We start from the raw sequence: 23,399 nt of genomic DNA, 5'->3' as shown, positions 1-23,399 counted from the left end.
TTCACTTTGAAAATGTGGAGCTTGTTGTGTATATCAGTAGGAAATAAAAACTAAATGTAATCTCTTTTTGAAATATTTAATTTGAAGGCAGAAAATGTGACAACTGTGCAAGGGGTGTATAGATTTTCACTAGGCACTGAACTTTCACCACACCCCCTCCCAGAGAGACCTACTGTAGCATGTCACCTGAATGTACTTGTATTCAAATTCAACTTTATTTATAGTGCATCTAAACATGCAGGTCCAATAACATACTTCACAAACAAGTTGATCAGAGGAAGGACTCTTATGTTTACAGTCAAATCGGATTCAGAACGAAATAATCTAAAGCAGTAACAGACAGGTATTGCAACTAAAACATTTCTGTACATAATTTATCCTTTATTTTTGGTGTCCTTCAGTGATTTGACAGGAACTTATAAATAGAACGTAGTATTATATTTTTATTTATATAAACTGAAAAGACAGCACTGGTCAGAAAATTGTCAACAATTATATATGCGGTCATATAGGATACAGTTCTTTACACAACTCTTGATTGTATTAATATGGCAGGTTCACACTTTTTATGACCATGTTTTATCATGTTATAAAGTAAATAGTTGTAGTGTTTTTGATTGTTTCCTCAAGAAACACCAAAACTGCATGAGGCATCAGAATGTGTGAAATATATGTGGAGTTTAGGGAAATTGGTGATAGATCTTTGTTAGAGATAGCTAGAAATCAAATAGTGTATCCTTTTGTGTTTTGTAAACTACTGGTGTCCAGGGTTGTGAATAATTGTATAAAAAAATGTATCCAAAATAAACATGTGAATTTTCAAATGCCTTTGATGAGGTGCAAAAGTATGTTTCAGCAATGTCATTCATTCATTCAACCTGTTGAGAAGTTACTTTAAAGGAGAGTGAGCGCCGCCCTTCCGGGTTTCCTAAGAAGGAAACAGTGTCAGGTGTTGGCCACGAGGGGGAGTTATGTGACAAAGAATCAAGTGAGAGGAACCTGTCCTGTTTTGGTGAAGAATCTACTACAACAACAACAACTAAATCACAGATGATCAATCTGTTGAATGATTAATGATTCAAAACCATTGATTCTTGAAGAATATAATTTGAAATGCCTAATGAGCTTACTAATGAGTCTTATCCTCAGTGGTGTAAAGTAACTAAGTAAAAATCATTTGAAGTACTTCCAAAAGGAAAATGCCACATTTGTTTCATTAGTACCTTGTTTGATATAGTCCCAAATGTTTTGCATGTCAGCAAGCAAGTTTTCAAGATATATCACTTTCAAAGTACAGAAATATAGCTGGTATGATGCATTTATCATATCATGCAAAACGTAGTGTCATGTGATGCAAAAATAATCATACTGGTTGTAATTTCTGTATTTTGAAAGTTATATATCTTGATAACCTGATTGCTGACATATAAACTGACTATATAAATAATGGACTAATGAAAGAAATACCAAAATATTGTTTTTGGGTGGAGTTTTCCTTGTAGTTTTTTGAGGGGTATCTGTACTTTATTATTTATATTTTTGACACATTTTACTTTTACTCCACTACATTAGTAAAGAAAATATGTGCTTTTTACTCCCATACAATTTCCTTGACCCAAAGTACTCGTTACATTTCGAATGCTCAGGCAGTACAGCAATTATGTAAATTATGTCTGAGTTTTGGAGTGTGTCCCTGGCTATTTGTAAATAAATCAAAAACAAGAAAATTGTGTCAACTGGTTTGCTTAATATAAGGAATTTGATGTATAGCATTTACTTCAACTTTGAACTTTTACTCAAGTATGACCGTTGAATACTTTTCCCACCACTGTACTTAAGTACATTTTAAACCAGATACTTTTAGATATTTACTCAAGTAGTATTTTACTGGGTGACACTTTTACTTGAGTCATTTCTATTAAGGAATTTTGACAAATGACAATTTAGTACTTTTCCACCACTGCTTACCCTATCACAACCCTATGATAACCCCAAATGTAAGGTTGTAGAAATTTGATTTAGACGTAGTGTATTATTAGATCTGATAGACAGAACGTTTTGTAGAATGACACTTTTTTAATACAAAATGGTGTAGTCTATTCAGTGATTTACAGTGAACACTTACTTACCCCCAGCTGTGTTAATTAATCCTGTGAGAAAAATCTACCTCTTTCTCCCTCTCTATTTTCTTATCTGTATGTACAGCTCTACATCTCCCCCTTTCTCAGTTTCTCTCTCTTTCCACCTCTCTTCAACTCATGTCCAAATCTCATTCTCTTTTTCTTCCCTCATCGCCTATTCCTCTCTCCACACTTCTCCGCCCCGCCTCCCTCCTCCTCTCTCTCGCTTGGGCTCTGTTTTTCCATTCTTGCTTCCTCTCTCACCTGGTAACCAGAACTCCGGGGAGAGGTGTTGAGTTTCCACTTTCCCAGAGAAGAAGACAATCTGAGCCTCACAAAAGCCCCACAATGGAGCCTCAGCAACACTGTACCTCCCTGTCTCCCTACCCTGCCGCTCTCTCATTTTCGTTCTCTCTCCTGTCACTCTGTTAAATGGTTTTAAGTTAACTATATTATGTGAAGTGTCAAACATTTGTTATGTCTGTTTGACGTTTACCTTCATGTTGCACTTCCAGTTCGGTCCACGAGAAGGCCCCTCCAGCCGACCTGCTCCTTTCAATACTGAAATGTGATACCGATATTACATTGAATTTTGCTAAATGACTGGCCAAAATCTAAACTGCTGAAGAGTTTCTGCAAATCTTCAGTGAGTTTCTGCTCCTGCTGATTTTGTCATCTTGATATTTCCTTACTGGTGAGGTCACACAAAAGGCTTTGCCTGAGGGCCACTTGGCCACATTACCATGGTGAAAGGTGAGAGGGTTAGATGTAACCTCAAGCTGAACCTCGGCAAGACGGAGCTGCTCTTCCTCCCGGGGAAGGACTGCCCGTTCCATGATCTCGCCATCACGGTTGACAACTCCATTGTGTCCTCCTCCCAGAGCGCTAAGAACCTTGGCGTGATCCTGGACAACACCCTGTCGTTCTCAACTAACATCAAGGCGGTGGCCCGTTCCTGTAGGTTCATGCTCTACAACATCCGCAGAGTACGACCCTGCCTCACACAGGAAGCGGCGCAGGTCCTAATCCAGGCACTTGTCATCTCCTGTCTGGATTACTGCAACTCGCTGTTGGCTGGGCTCCCTGCCTGTGCCATTAAACCCCTACAACTCATCCAGAACGCCGCAGCCCGTCTGGTGTTCAACCTTCCCAAGTTCTCTCACGTCACCCCGCTCCTCCGCTCTCTCCACTGGCTTCCAGTTGAAGCTCGCATCCGCTACAAGACCATGGTGCTTGCCTACGGAGCTGTGAGGGGAACAGCACCTCAGTACCTCCAGGCTCTGATCAGGCCCTACACCCAAACAAGGGCACTGCGTTCATCCACCTCTGGCCTGCTCGCCTCCCTACCACTGAGGAAGTACAGTTCCCTCTCAGCCCAGTCAAAACTGTTCGCTGCTCTGACTCCCCAATGGTGGAACACACTCCCTCACGACGCCAGGACAGCGGAGTCAATCACCACCTTCCGGAGACACCTGAAACCCCACCTCTTTAAGGAATACCTAGGATAGGATAAGTAATCCTTCTCACCCCCCTTAAAAGGTTTAGATGCACTATTGTAAAGTGGCTGTTCTACTGGATGTCATAAGGTGAATGCACCAATTTGTAAGTCGCTCTGGATAAGAGCGTCTGCTAAATGACTTAAATGTAAAATGTAAATGTAAATATACAAGCTCATGCTACATGTTGGAATACACACCAATTACAGCATGAGTTACCTCTCTCCCATCTCTCTCCCACTCACACAGACACACAGACACATACATACAGTACATACACACAGAAAATCAATCAATCAAACAGCAAATCAGGACACTATCAAACTATAGGCTTCTGAATCAGATGGTTCAATCTGCCCCTTCCCAATGAATCAAGAACCATATAGGGGTCGTTGACTGGCATCTGCCATTTCTTTCACCCCTCCCTTCTGGTTGGGATCAGTGCAGATGAAGGAGAGGAGGTCACTGTTGATTATTGAAATGCACCCCCATGTCTGTGCTTTGGCAGGGGGGAGCGAATGAGGGGACAGTCGTATCCTATAAATAGCAGGGAGGTATGGCGTTGATAGGCCCTGTGGATGGAAGTAGGGGGAGTGGGGAGGGGAAGGATTAAAAGAGTACAGGGCCATATTCTGACTTCACTTGTGCATGTGTGTGTGTGTGTGTCTTTGGTAGAGGTGCTTTGTAAATGAGAGCTGTAGATTTTTCCGCTGGGCAAAGTCCTTCCCCCAAAGGTCCCTATGGGGGAGTTTCTGATCTGACAGACTATTAACGTTATTTGGTGGTTGATCTGTCACATTGGTCATGACCACAATATTTGAATATAGATCTCACATTGACCATCTTCAATGGCCAAAGACATTATGGTTATGTTAAATATGTAATGATGGGCGTCTACACGGTTACTATGGTGTCTAGAAAACTGTCATTTTCTGCACTTATGCAATGGTTATGTCACGTTCTGACCTTAGTTCTTTTGTTATGTCTTTGTTTTGGTATGGTCAGGGCGTGAGTTGGGTGGGTTGTCTATGTTCGTTTTTCTATGATTTGGTGTTTCTGTGTTTGGCCTGGTATGGTTCTCAATCGGAGGCAGCTGTCAGTCGTTGTCCCTGATTGAGAACCATACTTAGGCAGCCTGTTTTCACCCTTGAGTTGTGGGTGTTTGTTTTCTGTTGAGTGTTGGTATCTGCACCAGACAGAACTGTTTCGGTTTCGTTCGTTCACGTTATTGTTTTTGTTCAGTGTTCATTTACTTTAATAAAAAGATGGACACTTACCACGCTGCGCATTGGTCCTCCGATCCTTCCTACTACTTCTCGTCAGAGGAGGAAGAAGACCGTTACAGGTTATCCAACGTTAATTGCGCTGATGTATAATGTTTGTACAACCATGGTACTACTACTTTAAAAGTGAATGCATGCCCAAGCCTGAAAGTTACCATGAACCACACAACCCTCAAAGCTAGAGATTTTCAACAAGAAAACACCATCTATCAATGTAACCTTCCTTTCCAAAGATAGCAATTGTAACGTTATAGCGCATGTGTAAAATACTCAAAGGGCAGCTAATAGTGCAAAAGGAGTTTGGTCAATGTCTAGAAATGACATGATCAGTGAATTAGTTAGTTGGGAGAGACTATAATGCAATAAGACAACGATGGATATAAAGTTTCCCTAATGGTGCCGTGTTTCCCGTAGGCATGGTCTTTGTGGTAACTTTGTATTGACAAGCTGTCCGTAAGTGTTAGGCCTGTGCTAAATCGTAGCCTCTGTTGTGACTGTGTTGTGTGTATGTGTCACTCCCAGTTTCTTATTTTGAAACACCTAAAATAGTCACCCAGTTGTCTGAGTAAAATAATGTGTAAATAAACCCTTTTTTCCCTCACCCCTTTCCTTTCTCCCCCTTTGCTTTTCCTTGCTTCCATATACTATCAATCATTTGATAGTATATGTATTGTGCTTATGAGATTAAAGATGCATCAAAATGAATTAATACCAGCTAAACGTCTACCATTGTGTTGAATCTGTCTGAAGCATTCCTCTACATTTCACCCTTTCTCTCTTTCTCTCCTCCCTTTGTCTCATTCCCTCGCTAAACCCTTCCCTGGGGATGGAAGGATTGTCATACCAGGAGAACAGAGGTGGAGCTCTGTCCTAGCAGCACAGGTGTGCTTGCTCCTCTTGCCACCTGCCAGTTGAATAAATACCTCAATTAAAGTGAATTACTTCTTTCCTCTTGGTGTCCTTTTGGTCTATTGGCTTCCTCCCCGATACCCAAGGCAAAGGCTTCCTGGCGTGCCATGAACCTACAACGCAGTGGCATTGGGCAAGTGATTTGTGAGGGAAATCTCTCACTCAGCAGTAATTTCCATTTCCCTGCCACTGTTCATTTACATGGCAGAGGTGCCAGATTCTATGAAGGCTTGCCCCGAATTTGCTTACAATATGACAAAATGATCTCGGAGTCTGTGTTGGCCTGCACAGCATTTATGTATTGAGAACGTACACAAAGCCATAGAACTTGTGAAACCTACAGCCTAGCCACTAACAATCCCAGTGATTTTTGGGATTGCAGTAGCAATCCCAAATTCCCTTCAGGGTCTCTCTGAGCAGGTCCTAGGACATAAAGGGTCAAAGGTCATGGTTGAACAATATGCTTCCCACGCTGGGTCTGTTGTGATCAAGGAAACAAATATAGAGGAGAGTCAGATTGGACAAACTATCACTGTGTTTGGAGTTGGTGGAGAGAGAGAGAGAGAGAGAGAGAGAGAGAGAGAGAGAGAGAAGCTGAAGCCATTTTGGTTTGGTGAGGTTAATTAACAAACCAGAGTATGAAGAAACCATAACCATATATTTGTCCAAATTACTGAATCAAACATAACTAATCTGTTACAGGTCTCTTGAGGACAAAAATGCATGTCGTGTAGAGGTTGAAAAGTTGAATGACTGAAGCTGACATTAATAAATATAATATTGCTCAAATAACTGAGAAAAACTACAGTAATTTCTAAAGGAAAATGGGTTAATCAAGTGTTATAACACACAGGTGTGCATGCGTGCATCCCATCCCATTCTTGTTCATTCAAGTGTTGCTGAAGAGCTTCAAAGCAAGTGGACAAAGGTTGGATATGGCATACGTTACATACTTTAAGTCTTAACCTTTCTCTCTACTATTCTTATAAGCATCTTCTGTTTGCCTTCTCTCTTTTTTAGCCCATTTTTACTCATTCCCATTTACTCATTCATATACAGTATACTAATATATTTCCAAGTGTCTCCCTCTCTCCATCATATCATATCTAGCACCTAGTCCCATCACTTTCTTTTGCAAAAATGTTCCCTACCTTTCTCCTTTTGCTCGTTTTCCTATCACTTTCACAACTCATTCCTTCCCCTCCCCCTCTCACTACCTCTCTCTCGCTCCCTCTATCTCTCTTTATTCAGCCCCATTGATCATGCATGCAGAAATGTATCACGCCCACTGCTCCAGTCAGTCAGTCAGGGCTCTAGCTAGGCTCTGTCCTACATACTGTTCTCTCTCCATGGTCCACCTCTCCTCCCGCCAGGCCCCACCGCGCCAACCCCCAACACCAGCCCTCACAACCGTTTGACACACATACGCCTGACAGCACGTCTCGTGAGGCTGCACATAAACAGCCACCACTCATTATTGTGTGTGTGTATTAAGTGCAGTTTGATGCATTGGAGGTATTGTAAACACACGTTTATGTGTGGAAAATGAGAGTCTGGTCTAGAGTTTTTAGTTGTTGGAGCCCCCTTTCTCTCTCTCTCTGTCCTTTCTCTTTCTTTCTCTCTTTCTCTCGTTCTCTCTCTCTGTCACTCATTCAGTGTTTCGATGCATTAGATGTTGCCCATTTCTCTGTAATGCACATATTATGTAGGCTATAGCTCAATGTGCACCTTTCAAATCTGCACAGTAAATAGCAGTAAACAAACTGCAGTTTTGACAAGTACACTTTGACAGTTCAGCTAATATACACATAGCTTGTAGGGTAGTACATGCACCTCACTGTACCATAGGACAGGAGCAGTCCCACCAATGCATTTAAAGCCCTCAGGTGACTTTCTTGGCCCAGTGAAGAGGGTAGCCTACTTAGGGGAAAAGCTGTTAATCTGCCACTTAGTTGGTTAAGGCAGTCACATGGGTGGTCACATGGGCATGCAGTGTGGGGGCATAAGGACTTTTGTCCCAAATGTCACCCTATTCCCTACACAGTGCACAACTTTTTAACATAGCCATATGGGATCTGGTCAAATCTAGTACACTATGGAATAGAGGACCATTTGAGACATATCCAGGGAGACTTAAAACCTCAGCCATTTGTAAAGAGACAGAGAGCCACAGCAACCTGCTGCGACTAAGAACAGGCATGTACAGTACAGTTAAAACTGTTCAAAATGAGCAGAGGCAGGGAGGGTACTGTGTAGCTTACATATCAGGCCTCTGGCACCCCGTGAGCAGAGCAGTTCCTAGAGAGAATGCCTACTATAGGCTTTAGCTCAGCAGGTTAACACAGTTTTGTGGCGTGCAAGAGACACAGGTTGATGGTTTGAACCCAGTCAGTCAGATTGGTGGCACAACCTGGATGGGTCTCTGCAAGGAGGATGTCTAAGGGGGTGTACTGAGTTGGGCCAATAAAAGCTACGCTGTCCTAGTTATGCATCCATAAATTGCTGGAACGGTGAAATAAAATATATGTGCCAGCAGTGTAAAAATAGTAAATCAACAGTGTGGTTATGGTCAACGTGATAGTGTAAAAATCATGTATCTGTGTCTGCAAGGCATAGTGCAGTTGTCGTGAATCCCTCGGGTGTACCCCATATCAAATCCATAAAAGTGTCTTGACGCCACTCCATCCTCTCTGATGCATTAGAAGACGCCTTCCACATTTCACTACATCCCCCCCTACACTCAGATTTAGTCACAGAGTGTACTTTATACTTACTTAAAAGCTGGAGGCCTTATTTTACTAGGCATATACTGTGTACTAATAATTTATTCGCATAGAATAGACTTCCTCAAAACTTCCACTATGCACATCATTATCCTTCGGCGGGGAAACGTTTCAAGAGAGCGCCAAACCAACAAGACCGTGTGGTGAGGGGAGGGAATCGCGAGCACGGAAAAGCGAGAGAGAGGCGGAGCCTGCTTGTTTGTGTGTGTGTGTGTGTGTGTGTGTGTGTGTGTGTGTGTGTGTGTGTGTGTGTGTGTGTGTCAGCGTGCGTGTGCGGGCGCCACGCTCGCTCGTCCCTCCTCCTCTAGACAAACCACCCCCACACCCCTCCGCCACCCTGAGTCTGCTACTCACTGCCTTTCCTCACCTCATAGTCGAGAACAGAGGAACGGAATGGATACGGAAGGGAGCCAAAGCAGCCTGTCCTCGGTGGACAACTCCCCCCACGACCCTTGGTAATTCTCCGGCGCCGTCTCTCCAGCGTCTTGGCCTTGCTTGCTTCCCTATGTATGAGAGATAATAGTGGAGTTTGGTTTGTGTGGAGCCGACCGGAGCGCGGAGACAAAAGACAGGCAGGCATGCTTGTTCTGATGTGCTGTGCTCTCCAATGTGGTCCGCTCAACCGTGTATCAGTGCCGCTCAACCGGGCAGGACCCAATACCTATTCTCTTTTTTCTTTTGAGTGAGGAGATAACTATTGTAACAACTTTTTATTTCCATTTGGAGAGCACTTGATTACAGTATTTTCTCGTAAGCATTTTACTGGCCCGACTTGACCACTCGTGCCTTCACAACATGGCCGATTTCCCCCCTTTACTTTATTTCAGTTAGTGTGTATATAAATCTATGAATTGCAGTTTGGTTTTAGTGTCTATTTTACGGTAATATGTTGTTCTTACTCTCGCCTTTATCTCTCCCATTCAGCAAAATGTTCATCGGGGGTCTCAGTTGGCAGACAACACAAGGTGAGCTGTCCCGCGAGCGACTTTTAAAGTCCCTGGATGCAAATAGAATGCTTTGATATATTTAGGCTTGTGTTATTACCCGTTGTATGTACTATGTGTTGAACAATTCTTTACGTTGTTGAGTGGGCTATGTGAAGCTCTCGGAAGTTTGTAAAGCAGTTCATAGTTTATAGCCTATCCTGCCGAAATCAAAGCTTTCATTCAACGAGGACCAGTATGTAGCGCAGGATTTGGACTGCAGACTGAAACAGCGGAGACGATATAGGATTAACATTGTACATTTGGACTAGTATTTTAATGTTTACAAGTATTTTATGTTATTTGGGCGGTTGGTTACCATATGGAACACGTTTTTTTATTTTGATATCTGATTGAATCAGGTGAGAACATCGTGCCTTTGCAGCTTTGAGCGTGCTTTTGTTTGTGATATTGCGTTGTTTCGCTTATTACAGCATCATTGAGGCCATTCGTTCAATATAATACAGTGTTCTTCAAAAGCTCATAGTTTGTAAACTGTGTTGCCTATTGGTTGATTATAAAAGTATAGTCTATAGTCAAATCGGCTTATTTGTATACCCTACGTTATATCAATTGTGAAGTAACTATGGTTGTATCAACATATTATAACATGGGCTATCAACCCAGACAGCCATGAGTTGAATAGTCTATCTACCCTTATCCTACTTTCAATGAATGACGTTTCGACAGACAAACAACAACGTGGTCTTGCTCAGATGCCGTTGTCTGTCGTCTTAAATACCCTATTATTGCCTACATTTAAATCAGATTTCTTCTTTGGAACGCTGTTTTACCATCCTTTCATATATATTTTTTTACAGAGGGTTTGAATGAATACTTCTGTAAATTCGGCGAGGTGAAGGAGTGTATGGTGATGCGAGATCCAGTTACGAAGAGATCAAGGTAAGGAGGCGTGTGCACCTCACCGTCCTATCATAGGCGCGCGCTCATTGGTTTATTTTCTTTATAGCCGGGGCGATAGGTTGTGTTTTGTTGTGTCAGCCAGTTATAATTCAAAGGCATTGTTTTTTTCTTCAGGGGATTCGGGTTTGTCACATACATAGACCAAGCTGGTGTGGATAAAGTTTTGGCGCAAAACAGACATGAGCTGGATTCTAAAACAGTAAGTTTATGCTGGCATCCTTGTATTTATTTAGTCTGATTTTAGAACAGTACATTTATTATTAGGCCTACATGCATCTATGTATTTAATATGGATGACATAATATATACCATACTGTTGTATACCATGTAATGAAAAGGTAGGCCCTGGTAGAAAAGTTTGGGAGATACTATGGGAGCCTCCCTCCTCCCCTACAACCAAATCCTGGTTTAGGGCAGCCAACAAGAAAGGTTATTTCTTGCTGTTCATCGCCATGGTTACCTGGGGACTGAGACAGGGAGGAGGAGGCTTGAGCTCTCACACCAAAAAGAAAGTAGCGTTTTAGACAAAAAAAAATGTTAGGGCTGTGAAACATAAGTTGGGGTGCGACTCACTGTGAGTTCGTAAAACTCTTCAATTATGTTTAACCAAAATCAGAGAACTGTTTAGATTAAGTCAAGCCTACAAAAACTTGCAGCGGTCTATTGTTGTCAACTAGGTCTTGAGTTCAGTCCTTTTTATTATTTTTTATTTCGTTAACTAGGCAAGTCAGTTAAGAACAAATTGTTATTTTCAATGAAGGCCTACCCCGGCCAAACCCTAACCTGTACTACGCTGGGCCAATATGTCAGCATTTCCCAAACTAGGGCCTGCTACCCCATGTGGGGTTGCCTGATTTGAATATGGGGTTGCAGGAGAAACGCAGACCCCTAGTTCAAGGAACCACGTTTACTTCAGTAACCTCTGGTAACTGCTAGATTCCCATGTAATAAACAGCAGTTCCTGTTTCCTTCCAATAAATGTGTCTCTGTTTTGAATGGTTTAAGCTACAAAATATTATGACCCCATCACTGAAAGATAAGACTCTCAGAAACACGTACATGTCTTCTGTTTCCCTCTACAATGTCCACAAGCCACCGCAGGACTCATTAGAGCAGAGTGGACAAGACCAGCAAATACATCAGACTGGGGGGAAATAACATCAATAATGATTATGTTCTTTTCATAGCCCCAATTTAAAAAATTAACATTGGCCGTTGATTACATCACCTTTTTACATGGTGGGGTCGCAATTTATTTTAAATATCAAAATGGGGTCGCGGGCCAAAACAGTTTGGGAACCCCTGGGCTATGTTGACTTCAGTGTTGTAGTACTCGAGACCGGTCTTGTCTTAGTCTTGTCTCATTGTCCAATACATTTGTACTCGGCCTTGACTCGGTTTCGGACAGTGAGGACTTGCAATTTCTTCCCGAGACCAGCGGAGTACAAAGCTCATCATTATCAGCTTTCATTCAGTCAGCGCATAAAACTACTTTGCCAGGCCAAATATATACACTCCTTTCTTGAAACATTAATACTGTCTGTCTTTATATCTAGTATCGACATGTTTGCTCAGTGGCGGACCTATTGGACATTCAGTGTGTGGCAGGTTCATGATGCTGAAAGGACAGCAACGGTAATACCAGCGCACTCATGTAGGAGAGTGTACTTTTTGTAAAACACAAAGGGCCAGAGGCATAGTGGGCATTGCATAGACTCACTTCTTATTCCCCACTGATGCTTATCAAATGTAGTATTGTAGGTATACTACTTTGATACGTATAGTGTAGGTATATCAATGATGTAGTACAATAGATAAATAATGCACAAAGCACGTGAAATCTATTCACCTGCGTACTGCACACAGCCTAGTTTTAGCAGAATATCATCTGCAGGCAACAAGAGCGTGTAGTGCTCAACTGGTTTTGGAATGGAGCAGCTCACAGAAGAATGACATCAGTAGTCGGTAGGGTAGGAAAGACGTTTCAACTAGAGGTCGACCGATTAATCGGAAATGGCTGATTAATTAGGGGCGATTTCAAGTTTTCATAACAATCGGAAATCAGTATTTTTGGGCGCCGATTTACGATTATTACATTTTTTTATATAACTTTTTTTATACCTTTATTTAACCAGGCAAGTCAGTTGAGAGCACATTCTTATTTTCAATGACGGCCTAGGAACTGTGGGTTAACGGCAGATTTTCATTTTGTCAGCTCGGGGGTTCCAATCTTGCAACCGCACAGTTAACTAGTCCAACGCTCTAACCATTGCACTCCACGAGTAGCCTGCCTGTTACGCGAATGCATTAGAAGCCAAGGTGAATTGCTAGCTAGCATTAAACTTATCTTATAAAAAACAATCTATCATAATCACTAGTTATAACTACTAATCCAGTTTAGCAGGCAATATTAACCAGGTGAAATTGTGTAATTTCTCTTGCGTTCATTGCACGCAGAGTCAGGGTATATGCAACCTGGCTCATTGCGAACTAATTTGCCAGGATTTTACGTAATTATGACATACATTGAAGGTTGTGCAATGTAACAAGAATATTTAGACTTAGGGATGCCACCCGTTAGATAAAATACCGAATGGTTCCGTATTTCACTGAAATAATAAACGTTTTGTTTTCGAAATGATAGTTTCCGGATTCAATCATATTAATGACCAAAGGCCCGTATTTCTGTGTGTTATTATGTTATAATTAAGTCTGATTTGATAGAACAGTCTGACTGAGCAGCAGCAGGCCCGTAATCATTCATTCAAACAGCACTTCCGTGCGTTTTGCCAGCAGCTCTTCGCAAGCACAGCGCTGTTTATGACTTCAAGCCTATCAGCCTAATGGCTGGTGTAACCGATGTGAAATGGCTAGCTAGTTAGCTGGGTGTGCGCTAATATTGTTTCAAACATCACTTGCTTTTAGATTTGGAGTAGTTATTTCCCTTGCGCTGCAAGGGCCGCGGCTTTTGTGAAGCGATGGGTAATGATGCTTCGAGTGTGGCTGTTGTCGATGTGTTCCTGGTTCGAGCCCGGGTGGGGGCGAGGAGGGGGACGGAAGCTATACTGTTACACTGGCAATACTATAGTGCCTATAAGAACATCCAATAGTCAAAGGTATATGAAATACAAATGGTATAGAGAGAAATAGTCCTATAAATACTATATTAACTAAAATCTCTTACCTTGGAATATTGAAGTCTCATGTTAAAAGGAACCACCAACTTTCATATGTTCTCATGTTCTGAGCAAGGAACTTACACGTTAGCTTTTTTACATGGCACATATTTTACATGGCACACATTTTTACATGGCACATATTACTTTCTTCTCCAACACTTTGTTTTTACATTATTTAAACCAAATTGAACATGTTTCATTATTTATTTGAGGCTAAATTGATTTCATTGATGTTTTATATTAAATTAAAATAAGTGTTATTTCAGTATTGTTGTAATTGTCATTATTACAAATTAAAAAATCGTCTGATTAATCGGTATCAGCTTTTTTGGTCCTCCAATAATCGTGTATCGGTATCGGCGTTGAAAAATCATAGTCGGTCGACCTCTAGTTTCAACGTATGATATCTACCAGTAAATGCTCACTTAGGCAACAAAGGGTATGCAAGCCAGGTATTGAAAAAGGTTGGTCCCGAAGTCTTGGTTAGTAGGCTATTTGTGATGCGCAATTCAGTCAACATGCCCTGTTTGCACCAGGGGCGTAGGCATGGGTGGACACAGGCCCACCCACTGCGGAGCCTGGCCCACCCAATAAGATTGAGCAACAACAGAAAAATAACACATTATTATTACAAAAATACTCCTCAATACCACCACACCCCCCAAAAAATATATATCTGTATGTTTCCCAGACGTCGAAAAGGGTCTCCCGATGTGGTTTAAGCATTGTTGTGGACTTAGAACATCACATTTATTTTGTTTTTCTGTAAAAAGAATGTGTGATTTAGAGAGTGAAAATCTTTAAAATATATAGGAAAACTAATAAAAAAAAACATAGGATTTTTCACACAGACAGGCCGTTTGTGAAATTACTGGGCTGGTCGTTTGGGAAATGATTAGGAAAATTTGAGTATACCCATCTCTCCAGGCACCACTACACTAAATGCAGCAATGTTATTTTTTAAGTTATTTTAAAAGAAATTTCTAACCAGAGGAATCGAGCTGCAATAAAAACACAGTTCCACTCACCAAATGATGATCAGTTGAACCTTAACTTCTTGTTGAAAGTCATTCTTGAATAGAATCTATCAAATTAGCAACAATATCCTCTTTGATAACACCTGTTGCAGTTGCTGCAAACTAGCCTACAACAGAAGATAGCAAGCTGGACAGTAGGAAAACTACTGCTCGCTATTGCACAGTGACCTGTTGGACTTTGAGAAGGCAGAAGTTTCCATACATTTTTGGAAAAACGGTCCCACCCATTACAAGTAAAAATGTGATTTGTTCATTCTACTGTCACTCCAAAATGTTGCCCTAATACAGTTGAATGGCAGATGCCTTCTATCTAGCTTCTGGTGGCCTAGCCAATGGCTGACTTAGCTAGCTAGATTTATCTCCCCAGACATTCCGGTCTTGGTCTTCAATCGATCTGGTTTTAGGTGGTCTCGAACACAACACTGGTTTACTTGAATGGAAATGTCAGCTCTATTTATTCTAATTCTATGGAAATCACTGTAGTGTTTGAAGCCGACTGGTGACGCCACGCACAGTAGCATAACCATTGGTGAAGCTTGTGTCTAAACACTTTGTTGTTGATGGCCAACACAAAGATTGATTTCTGCTAATATCAACATTTGAATGACTATACAAGGTGTGAGTATGTGTCTGTGTGACTTTGTGTTGCATACAGCTTTGTCAGCAATGGATGTGTGGGTGTTTCTCCATCCTCCACCCCTCGATACATACTCTCACATGTGCACACACTACTATTACCACAAACACACACTGCCTGGCCCTGGAGGGTGAAAGAGAGAGGGAGGATAGAAGGCAAGTGTGGTTACATGAAGCAGGTCTGTTGCCCTAGGTAAAATCATTCACATCCACAGGGGACATTATGGTGACTCAACAGCCTAGTGGGACTTTTGTCTTCATGATCAATGCAGCATGTACTGCTGCCACCAAAAGGATATGAGCCACTATGTGTAACGGTTTTCTAGGTGTGGTGAAGGAGAGTCGGACCAAAACGCAGCGTGTAGATTACGATTCATGTTTAATGAAAAAAAAAACACTAAACACAAACACTACAAAACAATAAACATAACAAAAACAGCCTAAACTGGTGCAAACTAACACTAGCCAGTTACAAGGACACTAAGGACAATCACCCACGACAAACTCAAAGAATATGGCTGCCTAAATATGGTTCCCAATCAGAGACAACGATAAACACCTGCCTCTGATTGAGAACCACTCCAGACAGCCATAGACTTTGCTAGATCACCCCACTAGCTACAATCCCAATATATACAAACCAAAACCCCAAGACAAAACACACCACAATACAAAAACCCCATGCCACACCCTGGCCTGACCCAATACATAAAGATAAACACAAAATACTTCGACCAGGGCGTGACACTATGTCATAAAGCAATACAGTTGACTTCGGAAGTTTACATACACCTTAGCCAAATACATTTCAACTTAGTTTTTCACAATTCCTGACATTTAATCCTAGTAAACATTCCCTGTCTTAGGTCAGTCAGGATCACCTCTTTATTTTAAGAATGTGAAATGTCAAAGTAATAGAAAGAATGATTTATTTCAGCTTTTATTTCTTTCATCACATTCCCAGTGCGTCAGAAGTGTACATACACTCGATTAGTATTTGGTAGCATTGCCTTTAAATTGTTTAAACATTTCAGGTAGCCTTCCACAACCTTCCCACAATAAGTTGGGTGAATGTTGACCCATTCCCCCTGACAGAGCTGATGTAACTGAGTCAGGATTGTAGGCCTCATTGCTCGCTAACGCTTTCACAAATTTTCTATAGGATGAGGTCGAGGCTTTGTGATGGCCACACCAATACCTTGACTATGTTGTCCTTAAGCCATTTTCCACAACTTTGGAAGTATGCTTTGGGTCATTGTCCATTTGGAAGACCCATTTGCGACCAAGCTTTAACTTCCTGACTGATGTCTTGAGATGTTGCTTCAACATCGGCTTGCACGCATCCCCTTTTTCCTCCAAACGTAACGATGGTCATTATGGCCAAACAGTTCTATTTTTGTTTCATCAGACCAGAGGACATTTCTCCAAAAAGTATGATATTTGTCCCCATGTGCAGTTGTAAACCGTAGTCTGGCTTTTTTATGGCGGCTTTGGAGCGCCTTTCAGGTTATGTTGATATAGGACTTGTTTTACTGTGGATATAGATACGTTTGTGCCTGTTTCCTCCAGCATCTTCACAGGGTCCTTTGCTGTTGTTCTGGGATTGATTTGCACTTTTCCCACCAAAGTACGTTCATCTCTAGGAGACCGAACGTGTCTCCTTCCTGAGCGGTATGACGGCTCTGTGGTCCCATGGTGTTTACACTTGAGTACTATTGTTTGTACAGATGAACGTGGTACCTTCAGGGCGTTTGGAAATTGTTCCCAGGGATGAACCAGACTTGTGGAGGTCTACATTTATTTCTGAGGTCTTGGCTGATTTCTTTGGATTTTCCCATGATGTCAAGCAAAGAGGCACTGAGTTTGAAGGTAGGCCTTGAAATACATCCACAGGTACACCTCCAATTGAGTCAAATTATGTCAATTAGCCTGTCAGAAGCTTCTAAAGCCATTACATAATTTCCCAAGCTGTTTAAAGGCACAGTCAACTTAGTGTATGTAAACTTCTGACCCACTGGAATTGTGATACAGTGAATTATAAGTTAAATAATCTGTCTGGAAACAATTGTTGGAAAAATTACTTGTTTCATGCACAAAGTTGATGTCCTAACCGACTTACCAAAACTATAGTTTGTTAACAAGAAATTTGTGGAGTGGTTGAAAAATGAGCTTTAATGACTCCAACATAAGTGTATGTAAACTTCCGACTTCAAATGTGTTTACATTTTTGTCATTTAGCAGATGTTCTTATCCAGAGCAACATACAGTAGTAGTGAGTACATGCTTTGTCATACTGCCCCCCACATGGGAATTGAACCCACAACACTGTCATTGCAAGCACCATGCTCTACCAACTGAGCCACACGGCAATAGGAAGTAGTTTTACAGGTCCTTAGTTACATAGTTTTGACTAAACTAAAACGTGTTTTTCAGTTACAATTCACCTCTTCAATATAGCTAACAGTTTATGATGCGATAATATGCCTCTTATATTTTTTTTGCAAAGCAAATGCACTGGCTACAGGCTATAGATTCTACAGTAATTACAGTAAAATGAGTGGGTTTTGTGTATACAGTAAGCACATTGTCATAACATGGTAGATATACAGTATGTTTGTGAAGATGTGGAGTTGTATTCATATGACCACCACTCCAAATGAATCACCTGTTCAAGATAGATACAAATACTATTACGTTAACTATCCTATAAATAGATCACACCATTTATATCTTGTTGTTTTCTTGTTCGAGGTGGTAATGTTTTTTTGTGTAACCCTGTTGGTATTTTATAGCCTGGTTGCCATCTCTGTTCAGCTATTACATTCCACTCCTTGTACATATCTTTGGCATATGACACAAAGAGTCGACTGTTACAGAGACAGGTACCCAGACTCGGTATTTACACTTCAGAAATGGTTTGAAATCAGGAGCAGATGTGTGGGTTGGGTGTCATGGCAATATCTTTGTCGATCCTAGTGACAGTAGGCCTTGTATTGTCAGAATTGTGTGTGTGTGTGCGTGCGTGTGTTTCTCAATCTGATCTTTGAATATCTGATGAGCTTGGTGACATTTGATGACCCCGGGCTCTACTGTGTTGATGTGTGTGTAAAAGTGTGATGGTCAATCATTGAGTTACCGTGTCTGGATGACTCAGCGCATAATGTTTGAGAATGAGAGGGGCGTCTGTGATGCTAATGCTTGGCCATAGGTAGGAGGAGGCCAAGCCTCTGAAATCACAGCAGGGTTTGGTTTGAGACATATCACCCTGAAAGGAGAATGTTGTGAGCATGTTGAGGGTTGAACGGCAGGGACACCATATTTTGGTGCAGCTCACCGTGTTATGTTTCGGCGTGCTGAAAATGTCTGGTGTGCTGATTTCACATACAGTACGTCAATGGATAAATGATGGTCTTCCCGTCTCCCTAACTCTGTCTCTCTCTTTCAATTCAATTCAATTAAATTTGCTTTATTGGCATGACGTAACAATGTACATATTGCCAAATCTTGCTTTGGATATTTACAATATGAGAATTGTAAATATAAGAATATAAGAATAAATAAATGAGAATCAAAATTGTCAGCGGGACAACAGTAACAACAATAACCAAGGGTCAAAATAACCAGACATTCAACAATGACAATAAGCATACAGTGGAGGATATGTGCAGGTTGATTGGTCTGTCAGACACTGTCCCTCATCTTATGGCAGGCAGTAATGTAGTGCGCTGCCAGAGAGGTCTTTGAAACCTTGAATAAGGGTTTCAAATTTGGGGAAATGACACTAATTGTTTATATTTTTGACACATTGTCAGGAAATGCTCTGTCTCGGGTTCTGCTGTTGTGCAGTGGTTGAACAGCCTTTCCTCTACAGGGAGCCAGGTTTTCCTGTGTCTACCCTTTTCAATGACAAGGCTGTGCTCACTGAACCTGCACTTTGTCAAGGTTTTGATCAGTAGCCATGGTCAAATCGTTAGCCGATTTTTGGGCCAGATAGCACTGCATTAGGCTTTGTGCTTATGTTTCCCAATAAGCAATGTAGTTTTGTTTTGACTGTGTTGTAATTTGGTTTATTCTGATTGATTGGATGGTCTGGTCCTGAGGCTTCAGTGTGTTAGTAGGTGTGTTAGTAGCCCCAGGACCAGCTGAATGAGGGGACTCTTTGTTTGCTCAGCTCTTGGCATTGCAGAGCTTGGTAATGATATTACCATTTTTGATGTTTCCAAAACTGAATTGCTCTTTTTTGAGTTTGTATTATTAGTGTATATTGGCCTAATTCTGCCCTGCATGCATTGTTTGTAGTTTTCCTCTGGACATGTAGGAGAATCTTCCAGAACTCTGCATGCAGGGTTTCAATGGGGTGTTTGTCCCATTTGGGGAAATCTTGTTTTTCAAGTGGACCCCACACCTCGCTGCCATACAATGCAGTTGGTTCAATGACACATTCAATTCGTTTTAGCCAAATTTTAATAGGTATTTAAATTTGAATTAGTTTTTTAATGGTGTAGAATGCCCTGTGTGCTTTCTCTCTCAGTTCATTCACTGCCTCATTAAGGTGTCCGGTTGAGCTTATTTTTAAACCTAAGTAATTGCAGTGTGTGCAGTACTCTATATTTTGTACCAATTGAGAACTTTGGTCTAATTCCCTGAGATCTGTATCTTCTCTGGAAAATCATTATTTTGTCATTTTGGGGTTTACTGCCAGGGCCCAAGTCTGGCAGTACAGCTCTAGAAGGTCCAGGCTCTGCTGTAGACCATGTGCTGTGGGTGACAGCAGGCATAGGTCATCTGTGAAGAGTAGGGATTTAACCTCTGATTTGTGTAGACTAACACCAGGGGCTGAGGATTTTTCTAGAATAGTGGCCAATTTGTTGATGTAAATATTGAAGAGTACGGGGCTCAGATTGCAACCCTGGCAAAGGCCCCGTCCCTGGTTAAAGAATTCTGTTCTTTTCTTGCCAATTTTAATGCTGCATGTATTGCCAGTAAACATTGATTTAATTATGTCATATGTTTTACCCCCTACACCACTTTCAATAACTTTGCAGATCAGTCCTGTATGCCAAATAGAATCAAACGCTTTTTGGAAGTAGATAAAGCAAGCGTATATTTTGGTATTATTTTCGTGGACATGTTTATCTATCAGGGTGTGTAGGGTGTAAATATATCAGTCGTGTGATGTTTTGGTATAAATCCAATTTGGCTTTTACTCAAGACATTGTGCTTATTAAGGACGTTTAGAACTCTTATATTTATAATACTACAGAAAACCTTCCACAGGTTACTGTTCACACAAATGGCTCTGTAATTGTTAGGGCCAAATTGTCTCTGTTCTTAAAGATTGGGGTTATGAGTCCTTTATTCCAGATGTCAGGGAAATAACCTACACTCAGGATCAAATTAAACCGTTTTAATATAGCCAATTGACATTTTGCACTAGTGAGTTTGAGCATCTCATTTAGGATGCCATCAGGTCCACATGCTTTTTTAAATTTGAGGGCCTGAAGGTTCTTATAGAGCTCCTGGTCAGTAATTGGGGAGTCCAATGGATTTTGATTGTCCTTTATAGCTTTTTCTAAACCATTCAACTTCTCGTGAATTTGGCGTTGTTCTGTATTTGTGTCCATTTGAACAGTGTTGTAGAGTGTTTTAATATGGGTTGTCCATATGTCACCATTTGTATCGCAATTATTATTTTTTTGAATCAAATTTTGCCAGAAGTTGTTTGTGTTTATGGACTCTTCAATTAGTGTCAGTTGCTTGCTGTTGTACTGTGCTTTTTTGGTTCTGAGTGTACGTTTCTAGAGTTTTAAAGTCTCACAGTAACGAAGGCATAATTCACCATTATTTGGCTCTCAGTGCTTTTGGTTGGTAGTGTTCTATGATTTTTCCTCATAATTTTACAATCTACATCAAACATTTCTCTCTCTCGTGCTTTCTCTCTCTATCTGACTCTTCCATATTTTTCAACTCCTCAATGTCCCTCACCTTCTCTCTGCCTGTCTATTCACCTATTTCAGCCTGTCCTCTTTTTGTACCATCTCTTCTACTTTCCTTGTGCACTTTTACCTCTCGAACACTCCCTCCCTCTCTCCCTCCAAACCGTTTTCCCTCTCTCCCTCCAATCTGTTTTCCCTCTCTCCCTCCAAACCGTTTTCCCTCTCTCCCTCCAAACCGTTTTCCCTCTCTCCCTCCAAACCGTTTTCCCTCTCTCCCTCCAAACCGTTTTCCTCTCTCCCTCCAAACCGTTTTCCCTCTCTCCCTCCAAACCGTTTTCCCTCTCTCCCTCCAAACCGTTTTACCTCTCTCCCTCCAAACCGTTTTCCCTCTCTCCCTCCAAACCGTTTTCCCTCTCTCCCTCCAAACCGTTTTCCCTCTCTCCCTCCAAACCGTTTTCCCTCTCTCCCTCCAAACCGTTTTACCTCTCTCCCTCCAAACCGTTTTCCCTCTCTCCCTCCAAACCGTTTTCCCTCTCTCCCTCCAAACCGTTTTCCCTCTCTCCCTCCAAACCGTTTTACCTCTCTCCCTCCAAACCGTTTTACCTCTCTCCCTCCAAACCGTTTTACCTCTCTCCCTCCAAACCGTTTTACCTCTCTCCCTCCAAACCGTTTTCCCTCTCTCCCTCCAAACCGTTTTACCTCTCTCCCTCCAAACCGTTTTCCCTCTCTCCCTCCAAACCGTTTTCCCTCTCTCCCTCCAAACCGTTTTCCCTCCCTTGTGGATGGCTATTGTTTGACCAGCATAAGATGAGATGAGAAGGAGAGTGAAATTCCTTTCTGGAATTAGAAAGAATGTTCCACATTTTGAGTGTTTTTTTTCTATGCTAACCCCATGGAGGGTGAGAAAGAAACAGAGAGAGAAAGGCCAAGGTGAATGAGAGGGGTTTGGCAGTAGGAATGGGGGCAAGTTTAAGCACTTTGAAAAGCAGTGACAATACGCTTGACACTGTAAATTCAAAGAGCTGGGAACAAATAGAAGAGATTTGATGTATTTTTGTCAACTACGTGATTAGGAAAGTCTGTGTTGCTAATTGTAATTTTCAGATAGAAAACACAGCACATAGCACAGTCTAATCATATAAAGGAAAGGGAAAGGTGGATACCTACACCTCACATGGTTATGGGCTTCAAAAAAGAAGCCACCTGTACCATGTCAGGTATAGAGTTTAAATTTATTCAATTTTGAGTTTGCATTCCACCCATGAGGCCAAAGAGGGCGCTTTTGGTCACCGACTGCAGGAAAGGGCTACATCATGCAGGGATGTCAAGGGTAGTTTTGCATGAAAATGTGAGTTATTCACCCATATCTCAAGTTAGGCCTCAGCCCTCAGAAGCCAACATCTAGACGACTTTCGTGTTGTTATTGACAATGACACTATTGACCAATTGAATACGTTTTCTATGAGCAATGCATACATATTGTTGATGTTTTGACATAAAGACAGAGTTCTACTTGCTTGGCTGCTTCAGAGGACTTGGACACAGGGCAGTAGTGTGATGTAGTGCATAGAAAAGAGGACCCGTGTTGTTTCCTGTCTGCAGTAGAACTATCCAGGGTCGTTTTTTATTAGTGCACCTAATGGGAAAGTGTTTTGTACCGGAAAATGGAAATTAGTCTTTCTTATTGGACTAGTCTGGGTCGTCCTGTCTAAGTCATATTTATTCAATTTGATGCCTAATGAACTAGACCCTGGTCCCATTTTAACTATGCAAAACAAATATAGTATATTACTAATAGACTTTAGCACATCAAATCGTCGTCACTAGTAAAGTAGGTTTGGATTGCATGGATTTCCAAAGCACGTAGTCAAATTCCAAGCCCAACACAGCTACGTAAACCAATCAGTTTATTAGGTATGTTAATCCTACTGCGTTAAATATACCTCATGAAGAGTGTGAGAAAGAGAAATAACTTTGGTTACACTTTAGTATCATATTTGAAGGTCTGGTTAAGGGCTTGTAAGTAAGCTTTTCACGGTAAGGTCTATCTACACTTGTTGTATTCGGTGCATGTGACAAAGTTTGATTTGATTTGGTCATAAACTGCCCATAA

At 41.4% G+C, this 23,399-nt stretch overlaps 1 protein-coding gene across 2 annotated transcripts in view; it reads left to right on the top strand.

Annotated features, from left to right (window-relative positions):
* Window positions 1-8,887: 8,887 nt before the first annotated feature.
* Window positions 8,888-23,399, top strand: part of LOC118378216 (RNA-binding protein Musashi homolog 1) — a 56,731-nt gene continuing 42,219 nt past the window's right edge. Inside the window, exons 1-4 of one of the 2 annotated variants that reach the window (XM_052473686.1) lie at window positions 8,888-9,046; window positions 9,516-9,556; window positions 10,396-10,477; window positions 10,613-10,697. In XM_052473686.1, coding sequence (XP_052329646.1) covers window positions 8,985-9,046; window positions 9,516-9,556; window positions 10,396-10,477; window positions 10,613-10,697 — 270 coding nt within the window. In that variant the 5' untranslated portion in view covers window positions 8,888-8,984. The remainder of the gene's footprint in view (window positions 9,047-9,515; window positions 9,557-10,395; window positions 10,478-10,612; window positions 10,698-23,399) is intronic. The other variant, XM_052473685.1, reaches the window with a different exon arrangement.

The sequence above is a fragment of the Oncorhynchus keta genome, chromosome 21 (assembly GCF_023373465.1).
Source record: "Oncorhynchus keta strain PuntledgeMale-10-30-2019 chromosome 21, Oket_V2, whole genome shotgun sequence".
In the NCBI taxonomy this organism is placed as follows: domain Eukaryota; kingdom Metazoa; phylum Chordata; class Actinopteri; order Salmoniformes; family Salmonidae; genus Oncorhynchus; species Oncorhynchus keta.
Note: the sequence above shows the minus strand (reverse complement) of the source record. Positions and strands in the feature narration are given on the sequence as shown.